Source organism: Chanodichthys erythropterus, chromosome 7, assembly GCF_024489055.1.
Source record: "Chanodichthys erythropterus isolate Z2021 chromosome 7, ASM2448905v1, whole genome shotgun sequence".
Classification (NCBI taxonomy): domain Eukaryota; kingdom Metazoa; phylum Chordata; class Actinopteri; order Cypriniformes; family Xenocyprididae; genus Chanodichthys; species Chanodichthys erythropterus.
The window spans coordinates 5,185,110-5,204,943 of NC_090227.1; the positions used below are offsets into that span (position 1 = coordinate 5,185,110).

Here is a 19,834-nt window from a genome sequence, read left to right on the forward strand (position 1 = left end):
AAAAAAATAAATAAATAATAGAAAATGAGCAATGGTTTCTCTAGATAAGACCCTTATTTCTCATCTGGGATCACTGTAAACTGTAATTTTGACCTTCAACTGTTTGGGCTCCATTGAAGTCCACACTATATATGGAGAAAAATCCTGGAATGTGTTCATCAAAAACCTGTAAATCAAAAACTTCATTTCTTTTCTACTGAAGAAAGAAAGACATGAATATCTTGGATGACATGGGGGTGAATAAATTATCAGGAAATTTTTAATTTAAAGTGAACTAATCCTTTAAATCCAAACAATTAACTCTCACCTCTCCTCTATGTTTGCTATGGCTGTCTCCTCCGCTTCCTTCTTGATGCTCTCGATAAGAGGCGTCCAGCGTTCAGTCTGCGTCTCCGCGTCCTCCTGCTCCTGCATGGCCAGCACGTGTGGCAGGATGTTGGGTATCACCTGCAGCAAGGAGCCATCCTGCTGCTCCTGCTCCCTCTCCTGGGCCTCCAAGTCTGAGTCCACCTCCTCCAGCACCATATCACATGGGTCCTGCAGGATGCAGACTGCACCAGCAACAGAAAAGACCACAGGTCATAGGTTGAGATTAGGCCAAAAGACTAAAGAAATGCTTTTTAATTCATTCACTCTACCAAGTAGTGTTTTTGTATCAATGCGTCATAACTGACATGGCGTCCTCTGAATCGAGTCACTTCCAATGGGAAAAAATGTGCTTCATAGAAACACCATAACATTGATCCCATTTGAACCCAGATTAGTTTGTTGTAATGGGGGTTTAGGGCAGTTGTCAGCTGGTCAAGCTGGGAGACCACCTGGCAGACCAGCTAAACCATGCAGAGATCTTCAACCCTGCTCCATGAGACCATACACACCTGAAGCAGCTTATCAAGCTCTTCAGGATTACTTTAAAATACACAGGCAGGTGTGCTGAAGCAGGTTGGAAATAAACTTTGCAGGACAGTGGGTCCCCAGGAGCAGAGGTGGCCTTTGCATTTCAGAAACAGTCACCCACCCATTATCTCATATTCTCTCTTAATAGTTTATTTATAAACACATTCTCTTTAACCAATTACATTCAATCTTCGTAACTCTCTCAGCCCCTCAGCTAAAATGAAATGATACTTCTGAATGTGAAACTAAAACAGCCAGTAGCTGGCGGTAAATCATTGCCTTAACAAGTGAGTCTTTGAATTTTTTAGTTAAACGATTAGTTCAAAATGGCTGATTCAGTCAGGAACAAAGCAAGTAGGTGTGTTTGACTTGTGCAGACCAATTGGTATACAACATCAAAGTACTTAGAGAGCAGGTGGCTCTGTATGTTTTTGAAATGCTGTTGCTGTACTTTGATGTCATACACCGACTGGTCTGCACGGCACCTCTTCAAATTGATCACACCTATTGACTGTCTTTATGAGTAAGTCATTGAGTAATTAATTAGACCAATTCGTTCAAAAATGCGGATTCACTGAGTAACAAAACATCACTAGCTGCGTTTACATGGACAATAGTAATCAGACTACTAGCACAGTTGGAATAGAAAAGCAAAAGCAAACCTACAATAATTAAATGTTAAATAATACAAATATAATTTAATCTAATTTTTTTAACCAATGTCTTTGCTGCCGACTTTCGATGATCCAATTCAACCATACTAATAAGCTTTAGATAAACATCACATTTGTGTTTTGTTTTGATTGCTGAAGTAAGACTACTCTGCGTCTCATTCAGCTCCCTAGTGTCCCAAGTCATGAATCAGTATATCATTTAAATGAATGTGGCTGACTACCTGATCAGCGCCCTGACTACTGAACTAGGGAGCAGATTGAGACAGCTGAAAGGTTTGTTTGAGCTGCGCCCTCTACTGTACATCCATGAATTTGCATTTCCTTCAGCCTGAGGTTTATTCATTTCACTTTTGGTGTGAAAGGGCCTTTACATTTGCCAAAAATAGAACTTTTATTAATTTTTGTCATTAAAGCTGCAGTCCATAAGTTTTGCCTCTTTGTCGCCATCTCTGTTTGAAACCTGCAATTGCAGTTATTTGCGGAATTATCATCTTTACGTGGGTTGTACAGTACAGTCCAAAAGTTTGGAACCACTAAGATTTTTAATGTTTTTAAAAGAAGTTTCGTCTGCTCACCAAGGCTACATTTATTTAATTAAAAATACAGTAAAAACAGTAATATTGTGAAATATTATTACAATTTAAAATAAATGTTTTTTATTTGAATATATTTGACAAAGTAATTTATTCCTGTGATGGCAAAGCTGAATTTTCAGCATCATTACTCCAGTCTTCAGTGTCACATGATCCTTCAGAAATCATTCTAATATGCTGATCTGCTGCTCAAGAAACATTTAATGTGTACAATTGTACAAAATATGTGTGTACAATATTTTTTTTCAGGATTATTTGATGAATAGAAAGTTCAAAAGAACAGTGTTTATCTGAAATCTAATCTTTTGTAACATTATAAATGTCTTTACTACCACTTTTGATTGATTTAATGCATCCTTGCTGAATAAAAGTATTCATTTCTTTAATTTCTTTAAAAAAAAATAAAAATAAAAATTCTTACTGACCCCAAACTTTTGAACGGTAGTGTATAATGCTACAGAAGCTTTGTATTTCAGATAAATGCTGTTCTTTTGAACTTTCTATTCATCAAGGAATCCTGAAAAAAAAGTACACAACTGTTTTCAACATTGAACATAATCATAAATGTTTCTTGAGCAGCAGATCAGCATATTAGAATGATTTCTGAAGGATCATGTGACACTGAAGACTGGAGTAATGATGCTGAAAATTCAGCTTTGCACCACAGGAATAAATTACTTTGTCAAATATATTTAAATAGTACACAGTTATTTTAAATTGTAATAATATTTCACAATATTACTGTTTTTTACTGTATTTTTAATTAAATAAATGTAGCCTTGATGAGCAGACAAGACTTCTTTTAAAAACATTAAAAATCATAGTGGTTCCAAACTTTTGGACTGTACTGTACATCAGCACGGCTCCTCAGCATGGATGAATCTAATGTTTGCTGTCTGTCACTGCACCGGTGTGGATACAGTACTTCAGAACAGATTGTAGTCTTGGAAGTATGACCAAAATAAGAATTTTTATCTGAACAAGTAAAGCCACGGTCACACTAGACTTTGAACGTGCAAAATTTTTTCGGATTTTGCACAGCGTCTTTTTTATAAACATGAATTCAACACATAACTTAAAGTAATACATTTAAAATGTAAAAATATAGAACCTACTCGACTTTACTGCAAAAATATAATTCTTTTAATTCAGCCAAGAGGTCATGCCGTGACGAATCGATCTTCTACTGGTTGCACGTCTTCACGTGATGCGAGTAAAACAATATTGTAATGCATTACTTTTAAAAGTAACTTTTCCCAACACTGCATATATGCCTCAAAGTGCTAAAATTTACTTATACAGAAATGTATTTTAAAAATGCATCAAAACATTTTAGCTATTTTATAATTCATCAAAGCTGCTGCAGTTGCAAATAATACAGAACAATAACAGTTTTTAGTAAGCATTTTACTGTACACATTTCTGCTTTGACCACACACAACAAACAATCTGCTTTTATAAATCATTTATTTATTAGTGATTTCATACAGCTAAACAAAGTAAGGTAGCTGCCTGTGCTGTGTTAGCAATAGCCTTTCACAATAAATCATAGACATCATCAATATACAGCATAATAATGTTCCACCCTGTTGTAGTGAAGCCTGATATTGAAGAATAATGCACAGTGGCTTTACTAACGTGCTTAGCATCATAAAAACAGGTAATAGGTTTTGTTATTCAAAGCATTTAGACTGTTGCTTTTATAGCAGGCGATGTAGATATTGGCATACGCATTTAGTGGCATGGGGATTTATGAGTATTTAATTTTTTTTTTTTTTTTTTGCTTTATGGCCACAATATTGAGTATAATTGTAATCCTTAAAAGTTTTTTTTTTATGTTAAAATACATTCTCCTATATCATGATTTGATATTTTTAGACAAATAAGTAAGCAGAACATTGTGGCTCTTTAGTGCTTTTGAAATCTTGCACACAAGTTTGGGATCAATCAAAGGCAGAAATGTTGAATTCCAGTTTAGCGAGAATAATGGAACAAAAACTGACACTTTAAATCTAAAGCAGCAAATGACATTGTAAACTCTTGACTGGGCCACTGTATGTTTACCGCATGTCTCTTTGAGGTAGCCAGTGCACTAAATAATTAACAAGCCAGCAAATCTATAATAGGAAGTTTACATAAAAAAGCACATTCATAGGTGTTGTAGCTCTAAAGAACTGGAGGATATTGATGTGTGTCTGTCTGAATATCTCTCGCTGTCTCTGTGTGGAGATAATGACTCTCCCAGTCGTCTTCTCCTTATGTTTAGGGGGCTTTAACGACCTTCTCCCCTGAAACAGAAGGAGAAGAGGAGCTGAGTTAACACCTCCACCCTACAAATAAGCAGTTTGAGAGAATAGCAATGCTTCTGATATGTTCAAATATAATCTTTGGTGGACAAAAAAACCCTGTCCTGCAAAACCGTCTGAAGTCATTATATCTAATATAGATATTTGTTTTAAAACAACTTACCGTTTTGAACGATATCAGAGCTGTCCTGCAAATAAACAAAGGGAATGGGTAAATGGAAGACTAGCAGTGAACTTTCTTTCTTTCTTTTTACACACATTACACTACTTTAAAGGGGACGGTGTGCTCGCAACTTACCTCTTTTGGTTTCAGTACTGGTTGTGGTATCATGCGTCCAAACCCCTGTACAATCCAGCCAACCATACTTGAAGAAAAAATAATAAAAATAAATAAATATATATATATAAACTCGCAATGATAATTTATAAAGTCCGATTCTGAGGAGATGAAAGACTTTTTTTTCCCTCAGAATTGAGTTTATTTCACACAATTCTGACTTTATAACTCACAATTGCGTGTTATAAAGTCAGAATTGTGACAAAAAAATTCGCAATTCTGACTTAATAACACAACTGCAACTATATTATGCAATTTTGACTCAAAAGTACACATATCAAACCAAACAAAAAGTGTGTATACAGTATGTTATGATATAGCTAAATAAATACTACCTAACAAAACAAAAATACATTAAAAAAGTCTATATATACATACAGGGCCTAAACAAACTTTTTGCCACACCTGCCAATGGCATAAATATTTCTTCTCTACCATGAAACTGTTATTGCAAAAAAATTTAGATACTAGTCAAAATGCACAGGTTTCAGGTACAGAAATTTAATAAAGTAATCAAATGTAAAATAATTACTGCATTGTCTTCACTGTATAAATTAAACATAGATTAATCCTTATTAAAGTAAAAAACAGTATTCAGACAAGAGCAGTGAGTGATTTTGTCTTTGTCTTGGAGGATTATTAGATTGCTGTCACTTGACCTGCACGGATCCAATATGGGCTTGAGTATTCTTTCTCAACTTTTTATGTTCCCGTAAGACATAACGACTGTGTTTACTAGGATACTTTGTGTGAAATTCTTCTTTCAAGCGTAAGAAGACGTGAAAGAAAGATCAACTCAGTATTTACGCACTGTCCGAGACACAGCTTTCTGGGTGCAAGCTTCGCACAAGAAACGAAATGAGTTCCCTTTCGCATCTTCTTGCTCTTGGCAAGAACTTTGGCAAGGCTTAAACTTTCGTGACGATGCAGCACTGGCCCGTCAACTGTTCTGGGCGTCATTCACACTTGTTCAAGTTCATGTTCTCACAACACTGCACTGTTAGAATTCATAAAAATATTACCTATATATTACACAAATATTAAGCATTTTACTCGCATAATTTTTTACTTGGCAAGTGTTAATTTTTAGGCCCTATATATATATATATATAGGGCCTAATATATATATATATATATATATATATATATAGAGAGAGAGAGAGAGAGAGAGAGAGAGAGAGAGAGAGAGAGAGAGAGAGTGCTTAGTGTAAATGAGTACACCCCCTTTGAAAAGTAACATTTTCAACGATATCTCAATAAACACAAAAACAATTTCCAAAATGTTGACAAGACTAAGTTTTATACAACATCTTTTTAACTTATAACATGAAAGTTAGGTAAATTATATAACTTGGAGAACAAAATTTTCAGTTTTACTCAAATTAGGGTGATGCAAAAATGAATACACCCCACTGAAAGTCTCTGGAGCAAAGCTAAATTTTAGACTACAAATGTCTAATTTAACAAGATTTCAACCACAGGTGAGTGTAATTATTCATTACACAGGTGTCCAGCAGACAGCTGACTATAAAAGGGTGTTAAAACAACTTCCCATTTCATGCTGTCAGCAATGGCATCACATGGAGGGAAATGTCACAAGACCTGAGAAAGAAAATAATTTCTTTACACCAGAAAGGTGAAGGTCAGCAGACCTTTACTTATCAGTCAGAATACTGTAGCAAAAGTGGTAAAATTTTTTTAAAAAGATGGAACTGCAGCCATCTCACAGAGACGTCCCGGTCGTCAACGGAAGTTAACACCTCAACAGAGTATCTTCTGATGAGAAGTGTGGAAGAAAACTGGAATCCAAGTTCACTGCAGTTCTCTAAAGAAGTAGAAAGCCAAACTGGGGTGATTATTTCCCGTGACAATACGGCGTACGCTGCAGAGGAATGGCATGCATGGGTGCCGTCCATTAAAGAAGCCTCTCCTAAAGCCCAGGCACAAAAAAGCCCACCTAGAGTTTGCCAGGGCCCATGCTGACAAAGATGAAGACTGCTGGGACTCTATACTTTGGAGTGAAGACACCAAGATAAATGTTTTTGGAACTGATGGCATCAAAACTGTATGGCGTCGCAAAGATGAGGAATACAAAGAAAAACATGGTGATGGCATTGTCCTTATGTGGGGCTGCATGAGTGCTTCTGGTGTCGGGGAACTGCATTTCATTGACGGCATCATGAATTCACAGATGTACTGCTCTATACTGAAGAGAAGATGCTACCATCACTCCGTGCCCTTGGTTGTGCACTTTTCAAACATGACTTTGGGTCTCATTCATGAAACACGAGCAGAACGAATTTTTGTGTAAATGGTGTGTAAAGTGGTTCTGGCGTAAATTTTCGGATTCATTAAAATGTTCGTATTTTCCAAATGTTAGTTGGTACGAAAGAAATCTACACCTGCTCCCAGTCACGCGTAAATAGTGCGTTTAACATCCGAACGTTTTGCTCATTAATAAGGCTGCATTTTAATTCACCTTAATAAGGTACATACAGCTATGGAAAAAATTAAGAGACCACTCCAAGTTCAGAAATCAATGTTAAGTGGTCTCTTAATTTTTTCCATAGCTGTATTTACAGCATTTTGAAAAAATATTATATATAGTAATTACATACGTTTTTGCTTTTTACTTTTGTTGTGAGAGCCAGTAATAAGCTGCGTTCACGTCACCTTGTATTTACCGCTATCTTGAAATGACGTTATATTCGGAGCTGTTCACGTCCTTTTTGGTCCTTGGACTGGAAATTATGCGTTTCCATGGCACCACTATCAACGCCTAATAAATCAATCTACAGCGGTCAGGTGGTATAGTGGCCACATGCTACATGTGGGAGCTTTCAGAAAACTCCCAGCTTACAAACTGTAATTACGAACTCTACGAGGACGTGAACGCTTTTTACAAGCTAGAATCTTGTAACTACAGGAATTACGAGGCCGCGTGAACGCACCTATAGCATCTGCAAACGGAGCACTTTAAACAAATAATGAATTGATTTCAATAGGGCTGGGCAAACTATGGAACTTGTTTCCTATAAAATGGCCAAAATCCTTCGTTTGGTGTCATAATATGATGCCCATATATAGTTGTCAGTCGGATTTAATGGGCGGGATTTATGGTAATTGAGAATGAACGTGTACGCGCGTCCCATTTACGACTGATTGGAATTCATTAACACACACACATTTCACTATCACTTCTGACGTTTACGAAGTATTTGTGAATCAGGAGGAGAGTTTTCGGGAAAGTCTGTTTACGTGCAAATCACTCGCATATTTACTCGTATATTTACGAATGTTTCTTGAATGAGACCCAATGATCCTAAACATATCTAAGACCACTGTTGGATTTCTGAAGAAGAACAGGGTGAAAGTGATTCAGTGGCTCCTAATCTGAACCCAATCGAACACCTATGGGGAATTCTGAAGAGACAAGTTGAGCATCACTCTCCATCCAGCATCTAGTCTCTAAAAGAGGTCATTCTTGAAGAATGGAAAAAACAGATGTTGCAAGATGTCGCCAACTTGTTCATTCCATGCCTAGAAGACTTGGTGCTGTCATTAAAAATCATGGAGGTCATACAAAGTACTAGATGTAGTAGTTTTTGTTGTGGGGTGTACTCATTTTTGAATCACCCTAATTTGAGTAAAACAGAAAAATGTGTAATCTAAGTTATATTATTAAAGGGTTAGTTCACCCAAAAATGAAAATGATGTCATTAATGACTCACCCTCATGTCGTTCCAAACCCGTAAGACCTCCGTTCATCTTCAGAACACAGTTTAAGATATTTTATATTTAGTCCGAGAGCTTTCTGTCCCTCCATTGAATGTGTTTGTACGGTGCACTGTCCATGTCCAGAAAGGTAATAAAAACATCATCAAAGTAGTCCATGTGACATCAGAGGGTTAGTTAGAATTTGTTGAAGCATCGAAAATACATTTTGGTCCAAAAATAACAAAAACTATGATGTTATTCAGCATTGTCTTCAGGGTCTGTTGTCAATCCGAGTTCACGACTCCGCAGTGACTCTGCTGACGTAAAACGCTGCTGACGTGTTACATGAGCTTTGTTTCTAGGGCTGTTCGATTTTTTGGAATCGATTCCGATTCCTGTTTCTGGAATCGAAAAGAATCATTCCAAGAATCGATTCCTCACTGTTATTAGGGCCCGAGCACCGATGGTGTGAGGACCCTATTGGAATTGCTCAGCCAATTATTCTTCTACTCCAAAATGAATCACATTTTTGAGGGCCTAAACGTTCTCAAAAACTCATGAAACTTTGCACACGCGTCAGAAGTGGTGAAAATTTACATCTGATATGGGTTTCAGAATTAGGTGTGGCAAAATGGCTCGACAGCGCCACCTACAAAATTTCAATTAAGCGCCCTTCGTGCTACGTTTCACGTACAGTTATGAAATTCGGTAGACAGATGTAACAGCCCAATACCTACAAAAAAGCCAGTGGGTGCAAAGTTTGTAAACCCAACAGGAAGTGAGATATTTTGAATTTTCTCTACAAAATTTTGGCAGTTTTTGCCATTTCCACATGTTGCACTTTAACGAACTCCTCCTAGAGCTTTAATCAGATCAACATCATATTTGGTCAGTCTAATCTAAAGGCCTTTGAGACGTTAAATTGCGAAGATCTACAGTTTTCGATGAAGGGCGTGTCCGTGGCGGCATGACAAAGTTCGATGTTTCGCCATGAAACAGGAAGTTGTTGTAACTCGGGCATACAATGTCTGATCTGCCCCAAACTTCACATGTTTTATTAGAGTCCTGACCTGAAGACATCTTCATGACAATATTCAGTTACAGTCATAGCGCCACCTGGGGGCAACAGGAAATTACATGTTTTACACTGTGATTAACTCCTCATAGAGATTTAATCAGATCAATGTTATTTTTGGTCAGTCTAATCTAAAGGCCTTTGTGACGTTAAATTGCGAAGATCTAAGGTTTCCCTGAAGGGCGTGTCTGTGGCGGCATGACAAAGTTCGATGTTTCGCCATGAAAAAGGAAGTTGTTGTAACTCGGGCATACAATGTCCGATCTGCCCCAAACTTCACATGTTTTATTAGAGTCCTAACCTGAGGACATCTTCATAACAATATTCAGTTACAATCATAGCGCCACCTGTAGTCAACAGGAAATGACATGTTTTACACTGTGATTAACTCCTCATAGAGATTTAACCAGATCAACATCAAATGTTATCATCTTAAGACCTTAGCAATGATAAATATCAAAGATCTTGAGTTTTCGCTGAAGGGCGTGTCCGTGGCGGCCTGACAAAGTCTGATGTTTCGCCATGAACGATAAAGCTGTTGTAGCTGAGGCATACTATGTCTGATCTGCTCCAAACTTCACATGTGTGATAAGAGTCCTGGCCTAAAGAAATCTATATGACAATATTCAGTTATCCATAGCGCCACCTGCTGGCAACAGGAAATGGCATGCTTTACACTGTAATTCACTGCCAGATTCACATTTCATTATGCCACGAAGTATGAAACATGCTAGAAACACGTTAAATCATGCAACACTTGGCTGAGTGCTAATTTATGCGATTAACGCCACTAAAGAAACAGGAAGTTGTTGTAACTCAGGCATACAATGTCCAGTCTGCTCCAAACTTCACATGTTCGATAAAAGTCCTGGCCTGAAGACATCAACATGGCAATATTCAGTTACGGTCAAAGCACCATCTGTTGACAGCAGGAAGTGTGGCATTTCGAAATGACTTTGGCATAATTCTCCTGTATTCACTCGCTTACATGCATGTCGCCCACTGTTCGCTGTTTTCCTGAGGCCAACAGGTGGCGGTGAGCCCGGGTGCGAGGGCCCTCTCAACGCTGCTTGCAGCTTTAATTTTTGATTCTTTTTTTTTTTTTTTAATACCAACACCATCTAACAATGTTGCGTCTTACCGCGCCACACAGCGAGAAACTCTACACTGGCCGTGACAAAGTGACCATTGCAAATCCATTTGTCCTTCCTATTAGATGTATTGTGAGTGCTGCTTGTTCATAGAACAAGGCATTTATTTAGGGGATTTGTCACGTCGTGCTTCCTGCGTCAGGTGTAGACAGTAGACACAGTATAAAGACTAGGAATATGTTCACCATATACATATATGCGGTATATTCTATTTACATACATACCTACCTACACACACATATATATATACACTTATGTATGTGGATAGATACATTTTTATTTATTTGTGGTACATATATTTCATCCAGTATCATAAAACTATAGCTAAAATTCCTGTTAAATTCCAAAAGCATTTTGTTCAGGAACAGACTCTACATGTATAAACTTTTTTTAGGGCCTTTACACATATAAATATTCTTTGCATGAGAGTGATTGATTGTTGTTGTCGATTGATTTATTCTTCTTGTCCTAAACTACAACGAGTAAGATCAAACCCCCCCCAGCAACCGATTCTAAAGATTTCACTGGGTCAGTCATTGCGCTGATTGCCTACATAATGATGAAATAATCATCTTACCCTAAACCATACTCTGTGTCATGACTGGATCCATTTATTTAGTCTGAACTTCATTTCTTTACATGTGACATGATTGTGTTGACAAATGAAATCGGCTACAGGCCGCGGTTTGTGTTAAAAAAAAATATTAAAGAGGTGTCGATTCCCCTTAATGGAATCGATTCCAACCTTTGGAATCGACTCTCAATTCCCAACGCCTCGGAATCGATTCTTTTTGGAATCGATTCCCAGCCCTAGCGTTTACAGTCTGAGGGAGACGCACGCTGTAAACAAAACAACCTTTGCAAACATGTCTAAGGATTTCGACACAGAGGAAGATTTGTCGAAATCCTGTCACTGCGGAGTCGTGAACGCGGATTGACAACAGACCCAAAAGAGAAGACAATGCTGAATAAAGTCGTAGTTTTTGTTATTTTTGGACCAAAATGTATTTTTGATGCTTCAACAAATTCTAACTAACCCACTGATGTCACATGGACTACTTTGATGATGTTTTTATTACCTTTCTGGACATGGACAGTATACCGTACATACACTTTCAATGGAGGGACAGAAAGCTCTCGGACTAAATCTAAAGTATCTTAAACTGTGTTCTGAAGATGAACGGAGGTCTTACGGGTTTGGAACAACATGAGGGTGAGTCATTAATGACATAATTTCCATTTTTGGGTGAACTAACCCTTTAACCTTTCTTTCATGTTATAAGTTAAACAGATGTTATATTAAACTTAGTCTTGTCAACATTTTGGAAATAGTTTTTGTGTTCATTGAGATATCCACTGAGATAATGTTACTTTTCACATGGGATGTACTCATTTACACTGAGATGTACATTAATGTACAAAAAATGTACATTAAACCAGGGTGTCAAGGTTTGCTTGGTTTACATAGACATTTTAAGGGAAGGGGACGGACACTTACTTCGTGCCTTTGGAATCCTCAACTACTTTAGGCTGCTCAGGAGCTGCAGGTGCAGGTTCTGATGCAGGTGTAGGTGCAGGTGCAGGCGGGGCTGCAGGTGGAGGTGGAGGTGCTGGTGCTGGAGCTGGTGCAGGTGCAGGCGGAGGTGCAGGAGCAGGTGTTGGTTCAGGTGCTGAAAATAAAAAAAATGTCACATGCAGAACACCGTGTCTCAAAGGAAGCTCAACCAAGCATTTTTAATATTTTTTAAATTCTACCTGGCTCTTGTTTGCAGGGTGTCACAGGAGCAGAAGCAGCCCTCTGGACAAGTGTTTCCGTACCAGGAGGACGAAGAGTGATTGGAGACTGAGGGACTACCTTCTCAAAACCATTCTTAATCCATTCTATTACCCTGAAAGAGAAAGAGATCGACAGATTAAAGGAAGAGTTCGGCCAGAATGAGAATTCTGATTAGCTTCTGACAGCTCATTAACATACCTGGGAGAGAAGGGAACATTAGCAGCGTCTGGCTCCTCATCAGACACAACCTCCACCACAGGAATATGAGGCAGCGGCTCAGCATCTGGTGAGAGTGAGAATCATGTCACATGTGTCGTTTCCGTTCTCGTCAGCCCTTCACAATGCAAATTCTTTGAAAAATAATCACTGCCAAAGTTGATACAGTTGATCAAGTGGCTATCAAGAGGAACTTACCACGAACGTTTTTTATCTCTTGCACCTGTGAAGAGACGGAAACACAAAGAACTCTTACTGAATGTGGCCTTTGATTTAAAGGGATAGTTCACCCAAATAATGAAAATTCTGTGGTCATTTTTTTTTTCTGCTGAACACAAAAGAAGATATTTCGAAGAATATGGGTAACCAAAATAGCTGTGGACACCACTGACTTCCATAATATGGGGGGAAAAAATACTATGGAAGTCAATGGGGTCCATCAACTGTTTGGTAACTGACATTCTTCAAAATATCTTCTTTTGGGTTCAGCAGAAGAAAGAAATTCATACAGGTTTGGAACAACTTGAGGATGATCAAATGATAACAGAATTTTCATTATTGTGTGAACTATCCCTTTAATATTGGTGTTAAAATTAAGAGGTCAGGTGCTCTAGATTGGCTTGCACTTCAGTTTTTCTCTGTCTATATTATGTCAAGTAGCCTATCATTCATTTGTAAAAGTGTTTGCGAGAAGGTTTGTAGGAATATATCAGTGTTTCTTCAACTTTGTGGAGTTTTGGCTTAGAAAACTGTAGAAAATAAAAACTCTTTTGTATCTCAATTTCTTTTTTAACACATAATGTATGTCATATTTCACCTCACGCTGGACAGGTGTAGATTGTGTAAAAAACAAACAAAAAAAACCCCTTTGAAATCGTTTTCCAATCCTAAATATATTTTGCACTTAAATAATATTTTAAGATTGAAAGTCTGGGTCTGTGAAGACGTGAAAAACAATAAAATAAAACACATTTAGAAAAAACACAATAAATAAATAAACCATGAAGTTTTAATGTGATCTTCATGTAAAAAAGTGTTAGTTTTAATAAAAATTAAGGTTGCCAAAATATTTTTAAGGAATATTGCAGTGATTATTATAAATGACTTAGCCATGCTCATCATTATTTTTTAAATTAAATTAAATTTAATCAAAATAACTTCCCCTCCCTGACACCTCTTCTCTTCTCCGATGATGTGTTTACTGGCGTGAGGGTGGGACAACCTGTCACTCGCATGAGATCCACCAATAGCAAACAACAACCATCCAATCAATTCCATATCGACAAAATCAAGTCCCGCCTACCATTTTATCTTGTTCGAGAAGCAGTTTCACTTGGATATACGTCAAAAAGACTATCGAAACTTTCATGCGACTTTAAGGTTGAAGAAACACCCATATGTAACATATGTAAGCTAGTATATGCATTTTAAGCTGCTAGCCATGGAAGCATTTGAGATGTCTGATGCAGCAGGGTCATACCATAGTGATGTACCAATATAGCAGGATATGTGAAATGCAATCAGGCTCAAATTATGAGTATTTTTTAAAGACTTAAACTATAACCACACAAAGCAGTCCAGGCAGGCTTGTCTGCAGTAGTCAGCTTGTGTTTACAACTTTAATTAGTTGTAACACTATATTCTGTGATGAACATAGCTGTGAGGAATCAAGCAGGACTATATATTAAGTCATTAATATTCAGTAGTTTGGACTGATTCTGAGTCCACTCTTGTGGTGGAGTTTGTAGAACAAGTATTTAAAATGTACATCACCTCAAACTTAAAGGGGACATATGATTGTGCTGTCTTTGACATTAAACTGTATGTAGACATCTTTCAATGTTCACAATTAACATTCACAGATCATTTACTGAAACTGAACTGCAGGGTAATTTGGATGAAAATCTAAAAAATTAAAAAAAAACTCGGACCACCCAGATTTAAATATCAGCACCTATTCAGCATCTTGTCCCGTCCTGATGATGTGATAATGAAAAGTGTAGAATATGGCCCCTTTAATGCTGATTGTGGGACAGAGGAGGGAGCAGCGAGCATGAACCTGACATAGCTTGCTCCAAAAACACAATACTTACTGGAGGATCCACTTTAACCACTGGAACAACTGCAGGCTAAATGGAAATGCAATAAAACTTTCACAAAAGCTCTTTGACCACCAAAAGACACATTTGAACATGGTGCCCGTGGACCTCAAATGCTCTGGTAGGACTAACTCCATTAACTCTGTTAGTGTCACTATATGTTCAGGTAACGTTTTTTAAATCTAACACAAAAATGTAAAAATCTGTACATCACCTCATACTTAAATGGGACATGATTGTGCAGTCTTTTGAAATGAATGTAGACATCTTTTAATATTCACAATTAACATTTACAGATCCTTACTGAAACTGAACTGCAAAAATGGGTAATTTGGATAAAACTTGTCATCGGACCACCCAGATTTAAACATCAGCTCCTATTCAGCATCTTGTCCTGCCCTGAAGTTGTGATAATGAAAAGTGTAGAATATGCACTCTAAAAAATGCTGGGTTAAAAACAACCCAAGTTGGGTTGAAAATGGACAATCCCAGCGATTGGGTTGTTTTAACCCAGCGGTTGGGTTAAATGTTTGCCCAACCTGCTGGGTAGTTTTATTTTAACCAACTATTGTTTAAAAATTGCTATATGGCTAGCTTAAAATGAACCCAAAATAGTTGGGAAATTAAAAACCAGATGCAATTAGAGACAACAATAATAGAAAAAAGGTGAATGTTTATTAATAAGCTTTAGTATTTTATTATTATAAATTTAATAATTTAATAGTTTATTAATATAAATGTATTAATAAGCAATTTAATAAATGTTTATTGTTTAATAATTATTAATTGAACATTAATAATAAATGTTCATTTCCAACATACTTTGGGTTAATTTTAATTAAGCAATACAGTAATTTTTAAATAATAGTTGAGTTAAATAAAACCACCCAGCAGGTTGGGCAAACATTTAACCCTACCGCTGGGTTAAAACAACCCAATTGCTGGGTTTGTCCATTTTCAACCCAACATTTTTTAGAGTGTGGCCCCTTTAATGCTGATTGTGGGACAAAGGAGGGAACAGTGAGAATGATCCTGAAATAGCTTGCTCCAAAAACACAATACTTACTGGAGGATCCACTTTAACCACGGGAACAACTGCAGGCTAAATGGAAATGCAATAAAACTTTCACAAAAACTCCTAGAAAAGCTATAGACACCTTTGAACATTGTGCCCGTGGACCTCAAATGCTCTGGCAGGACTAACTCCATTAACTCTGTTAGTGTCACTATATGTTCAAGTAACGTTTTTTAAATCTAAAACAAAAATGTAAAAATCTAAAGCAAGTTAGTAAATAAATAAGTATTTTATTTAAGTATTTCTCAGTAAGAATTTTATTTATTTATTTATTTTTTTGTTATTGTTGTTTCCACCACCGAATAAATTTAAAAAAGGTAATTATATATGTATAAATTTGCAATTGCAAGGGAAAAAAGTCAGAATCGTGAGATCTGTAACGCATTGCTCGTGTAGGAATACACACGACAAGGAAGATAGATTCACAGGTAAGACTTTACTTGGCAATCCAATGGAAGATACAGGAGTTTACACAACACAACACTAATAACATACAAGACCGGACACAGAGGTGAGGAAGGTGACCGCTTATGAAGGGAGTGCCGATGAGTGATAATGACAGTGAAGGTCTTCAGGTGCGGATGATGATGATTGCGTGCTGGTGCTGAACAGAAGGGATGCTGGGAAACGTAGTGCCGGTGCTGGTGACTCATACCTTTTTTATTTTTTATTATGTGGTGGAAACAAATAAATATCTTTTTTATACATCTTAGTAAAGTTTTCTTTTTACAGTTCATAATTTGTTATTTAAAATTCTGGTTCCCACTTTTTTAATTGTCTTTAACTACTATGTACTACAATTTAAATGATTCATTTTATACAATGCACCTATTGTGTACATACATGTTTTTTTTTACATTGTACTTACTTATATTTAAAAATCCCTGCATTTAATTACATACATCTGTAATTCATTTCTGTAATTACATCTATAATTACTACTCCTGAAACCTACCCATAAGACCAAACCTGACCCTAACCAAACCCATATCTCACCTCAATAGCAGCAAGTGTTTTGCAATACAAGATGATGACACTAAACTTTTTTTTTTTTTTTTTTTAATGTAAGTACATAATAGTTAAAGGCACTGAAAACAAAGTGGGACAAAATTCTAATTCTTATTTATATTCATGTGAAATTACTGGCTTATTAAACACACAAATGATCATTCTTCATAAATACAAATGTCCATGAACAGATTAAAAAACAACTCAATAATATGCTCCACAAATTCCAATATGCTTAACTAATAAGCTTCTTCAATGAACTGCAGTAAATCCAGAAAACTTGGTAAATAAACAAACAAACAAACAAGTAATCACACTGCACAAAGCCTCACCGTCTTAATGGATTAGTGAAATATGTGTGTCTATACCTCAGTGACCTCCTCTGGCTCTGTGTGACCCTTGTATTTCTCATCTGGCTGTGGAACCACTTTTCCCAGTCCCTGCACAATCCATCCTATCATTCCAGCCCTAATGGAAGAAGAGATACAGTCCGTCAGCTGCTCCGGGCATAAGTGAGGATGTGAAAGCATGCAAACAAGCTGATTTGCTCTAAGTCAACTCTAGATGGCAGCAGGGGACAGTAAAAACAAATAGGTTTGCCTTGTCTGTGAAGCAGTAACCTATGCTAATATATATATATATGTTTTATGGAAGTAAGTCTGCATATTAGAATGCTAAATTTTATGTCTTTTCAGCAAGAGGATCTTTTGCCTCGAGCTGTAAATATGGAAATAAAGCTCAGTGCAATAAAGTCTCTTGTGTGTGTAGCATGCAAAAAAAAAAAAAAAAAAAAATGATCCATGCAGATCTGCAGCAAAGCTTTGCATTTTTGTGCATGAGCTATATCCACTATAAGACTACTCACTGGTCCGACGTGTTACTGCTATCCATGATACAGTGATGAGAAAATGTGTAAAATTCAACAAAAACATCCATTTAACAAGCAAACACACAGATGTGAAACACAAGTATTCCCATGTAACCACATGCCACAAACATACATACACGCACAGAATAAAAATGAATCCATATGATCGAAACTATACCTGTTGCTCACTGCATTCTCCTCTTGCTGTTCAATCCGTGGTAAACAAAAAGAAAAAATGTTCAACAATAAAACAGACAAATTATATGTGTACATTACCAGACTTCTATTTAAACCTAAAACCAGATGTGTCAGTCTAAATAAAAATTGTAATGTAAGTACGCAAGTATTCATTTTCAGTGTTTCTTAAGTGCAGCATAACATCTCCATAAATATACTCAAGATTAGTAATTAAGCACAACACCGCAAGAATTGTAAGTGTATTCTTTGCCTGTCAATGGCAGCATACTCGCATTACCCTCGATTTCCTGACATGCCAAAGACGCTTTAATATATTATGTGTTTTTATTAGACAGGTGTAAATCAACCCAGGTGAAAAGAAGTACATTTCTATAATGTACTTAAAGTGCTCTATTTTTGTGCACTAATTTTGTACTTAATATACTAAAAATTCTTCTTTAGTACTTCTTAAGATAATCTTAAGAACATCTAAGTGTACTCAACTGTGCTATTCTGAGACACCATGAAATATGAACTAAAATGTGCTTTTAATATACTATCTCTGTATTTAAAAAATGTATTTAGAGACCACTTATAGTACATTTGAACCAATAGTGTACTACAAGTAGTAACTAAATATATTTCTTTAAGAAGAATTTTTAGTATATTAAGTACAAAATTAGTGCACGGAAATAGAGCACTTTAAGTACATTATAGAAATGTACTTTTTTTTCACCTGGGAAGGCATCATCAAGCTTCACCTTTGTTTTGAATTAGAGACCTCTAGCGGCGAAAATTACATATTGTGCCTTTAAGTACAGCATAATAACTCCAAAATGATACTTTTGATAAGTTTAGAAATCAATTATGAATATTCAAGAACTGTAAGAGTGCAAGCATTCAGTTTCAATAGTACAGCATAAAAGTCTAAATACAATTAAACAAGATATGTATGATAAAAGGCCTATGTTATTAATCATTATTCATTTTATTATTTAGCTTTATCATGTGAGTATACTTAAGAGGAGTCATGAAAATACCTTAATTTCAGAGTTGCCCAGTTTAGAGGCATTCACTGGCTGAGGGAGAGCACTGTTGAACCCATGAGAAAGCCAACTCAAAACTCCATTCTGAGAGCTGGTGAGAGAGAGAGAGGGTGGGAAGGAGAGAAGTAATTAGGTCTGGCAGGATTACAGCGTCTAGAGACACTGAACGCACATACTGTATGTACTCCAAACACATACACACAAAAAACATCACCTGTTTTCCTCTGAGACCTCCTCCTTTGACTTGGAAGGGTTGGCATCTGTAAAATAACATCATGAAAAATGTATGAACAATGCTTTTTTTCTGTCATGTAGTGATTCAGTGTTGGTCATTGATCAAACCTGCAGTCAAATTTGATAGAGCGCATTGTTACCTTGTTGTACATCCTCTTTTTTCGTCACTTCCTAAAGAATAGTATGGAGAGAGTGAAGACATGCTTACACTGTGAAAGGCGACTCGGACTACATACACATTTACACAAACATACACTCACTGCTGCTGTGGACGCATTGGTCTGATCCTCCTCTCCCAGTTTTCCAGGAGATGCTGGAGGCTGGGGAACAACTTTTATCACCCAGCTAAACATGCTGTCAGAAATACATATTAGAATACACACAAGGGTCAATGTCATTGTTAACCATAATCTCAATGTCATTGTTTACTATGTTTCTTCCATGTTTACTATAATGAAAAAGATCATCCAAAAAGATACTTTAAAAGTGTTGGGGAGTAACTAACTAAAAGTAGCGACTTCACTTCAGTAGTTTACAGTTCGAACCCAAATGAGTAGTACTGCATTGAAACAAGATGCTACACT

General features: G+C 36.7%; 1 protein-coding gene across 1 annotated transcript in view; it reads right to left on the reverse strand.

Annotated features, from left to right (window-relative positions):
• The window catches only part of cngb1a (cyclic nucleotide gated channel subunit beta 1a), a 44,111-nt gene extending 24,508 nt beyond the window's left edge, over positions 1-19,603 (reverse strand). The window contains exons 1-15 of the mRNA XM_067390742.1: positions 19,511-19,603; positions 19,391-19,421; positions 19,231-19,276; positions 19,011-19,107; positions 17,972-17,997; positions 17,791-17,805; positions 17,294-17,393; positions 15,909-15,944; positions 12,942-12,966; positions 12,726-12,810; positions 12,506-12,639; positions 12,249-12,420; positions 4,769-4,835; positions 4,634-4,658; positions 308-551 (exon numbers count right to left, since the gene is read on the reverse strand). Coding sequence (XP_067246843.1) covers positions 308-551; positions 4,634-4,658; positions 4,769-4,835; positions 12,249-12,420; positions 12,506-12,639; positions 12,726-12,810; positions 12,942-12,966; positions 15,909-15,944; positions 17,294-17,393; positions 17,791-17,805; positions 17,972-17,997; positions 19,011-19,107; positions 19,231-19,276; positions 19,391-19,421; positions 19,511-19,603 — 1,196 coding nt within the window. The remainder of the gene's footprint in view (positions 1-307; positions 552-4,633; positions 4,659-4,768; positions 4,836-12,248; positions 12,421-12,505; positions 12,640-12,725; positions 12,811-12,941; positions 12,967-15,908; positions 15,945-17,293; positions 17,394-17,790; positions 17,806-17,971; positions 17,998-19,010; positions 19,108-19,230; positions 19,277-19,390; positions 19,422-19,510) is intronic.
• Between the last annotated feature and the right edge of the window lie 231 nt (positions 19,604-19,834).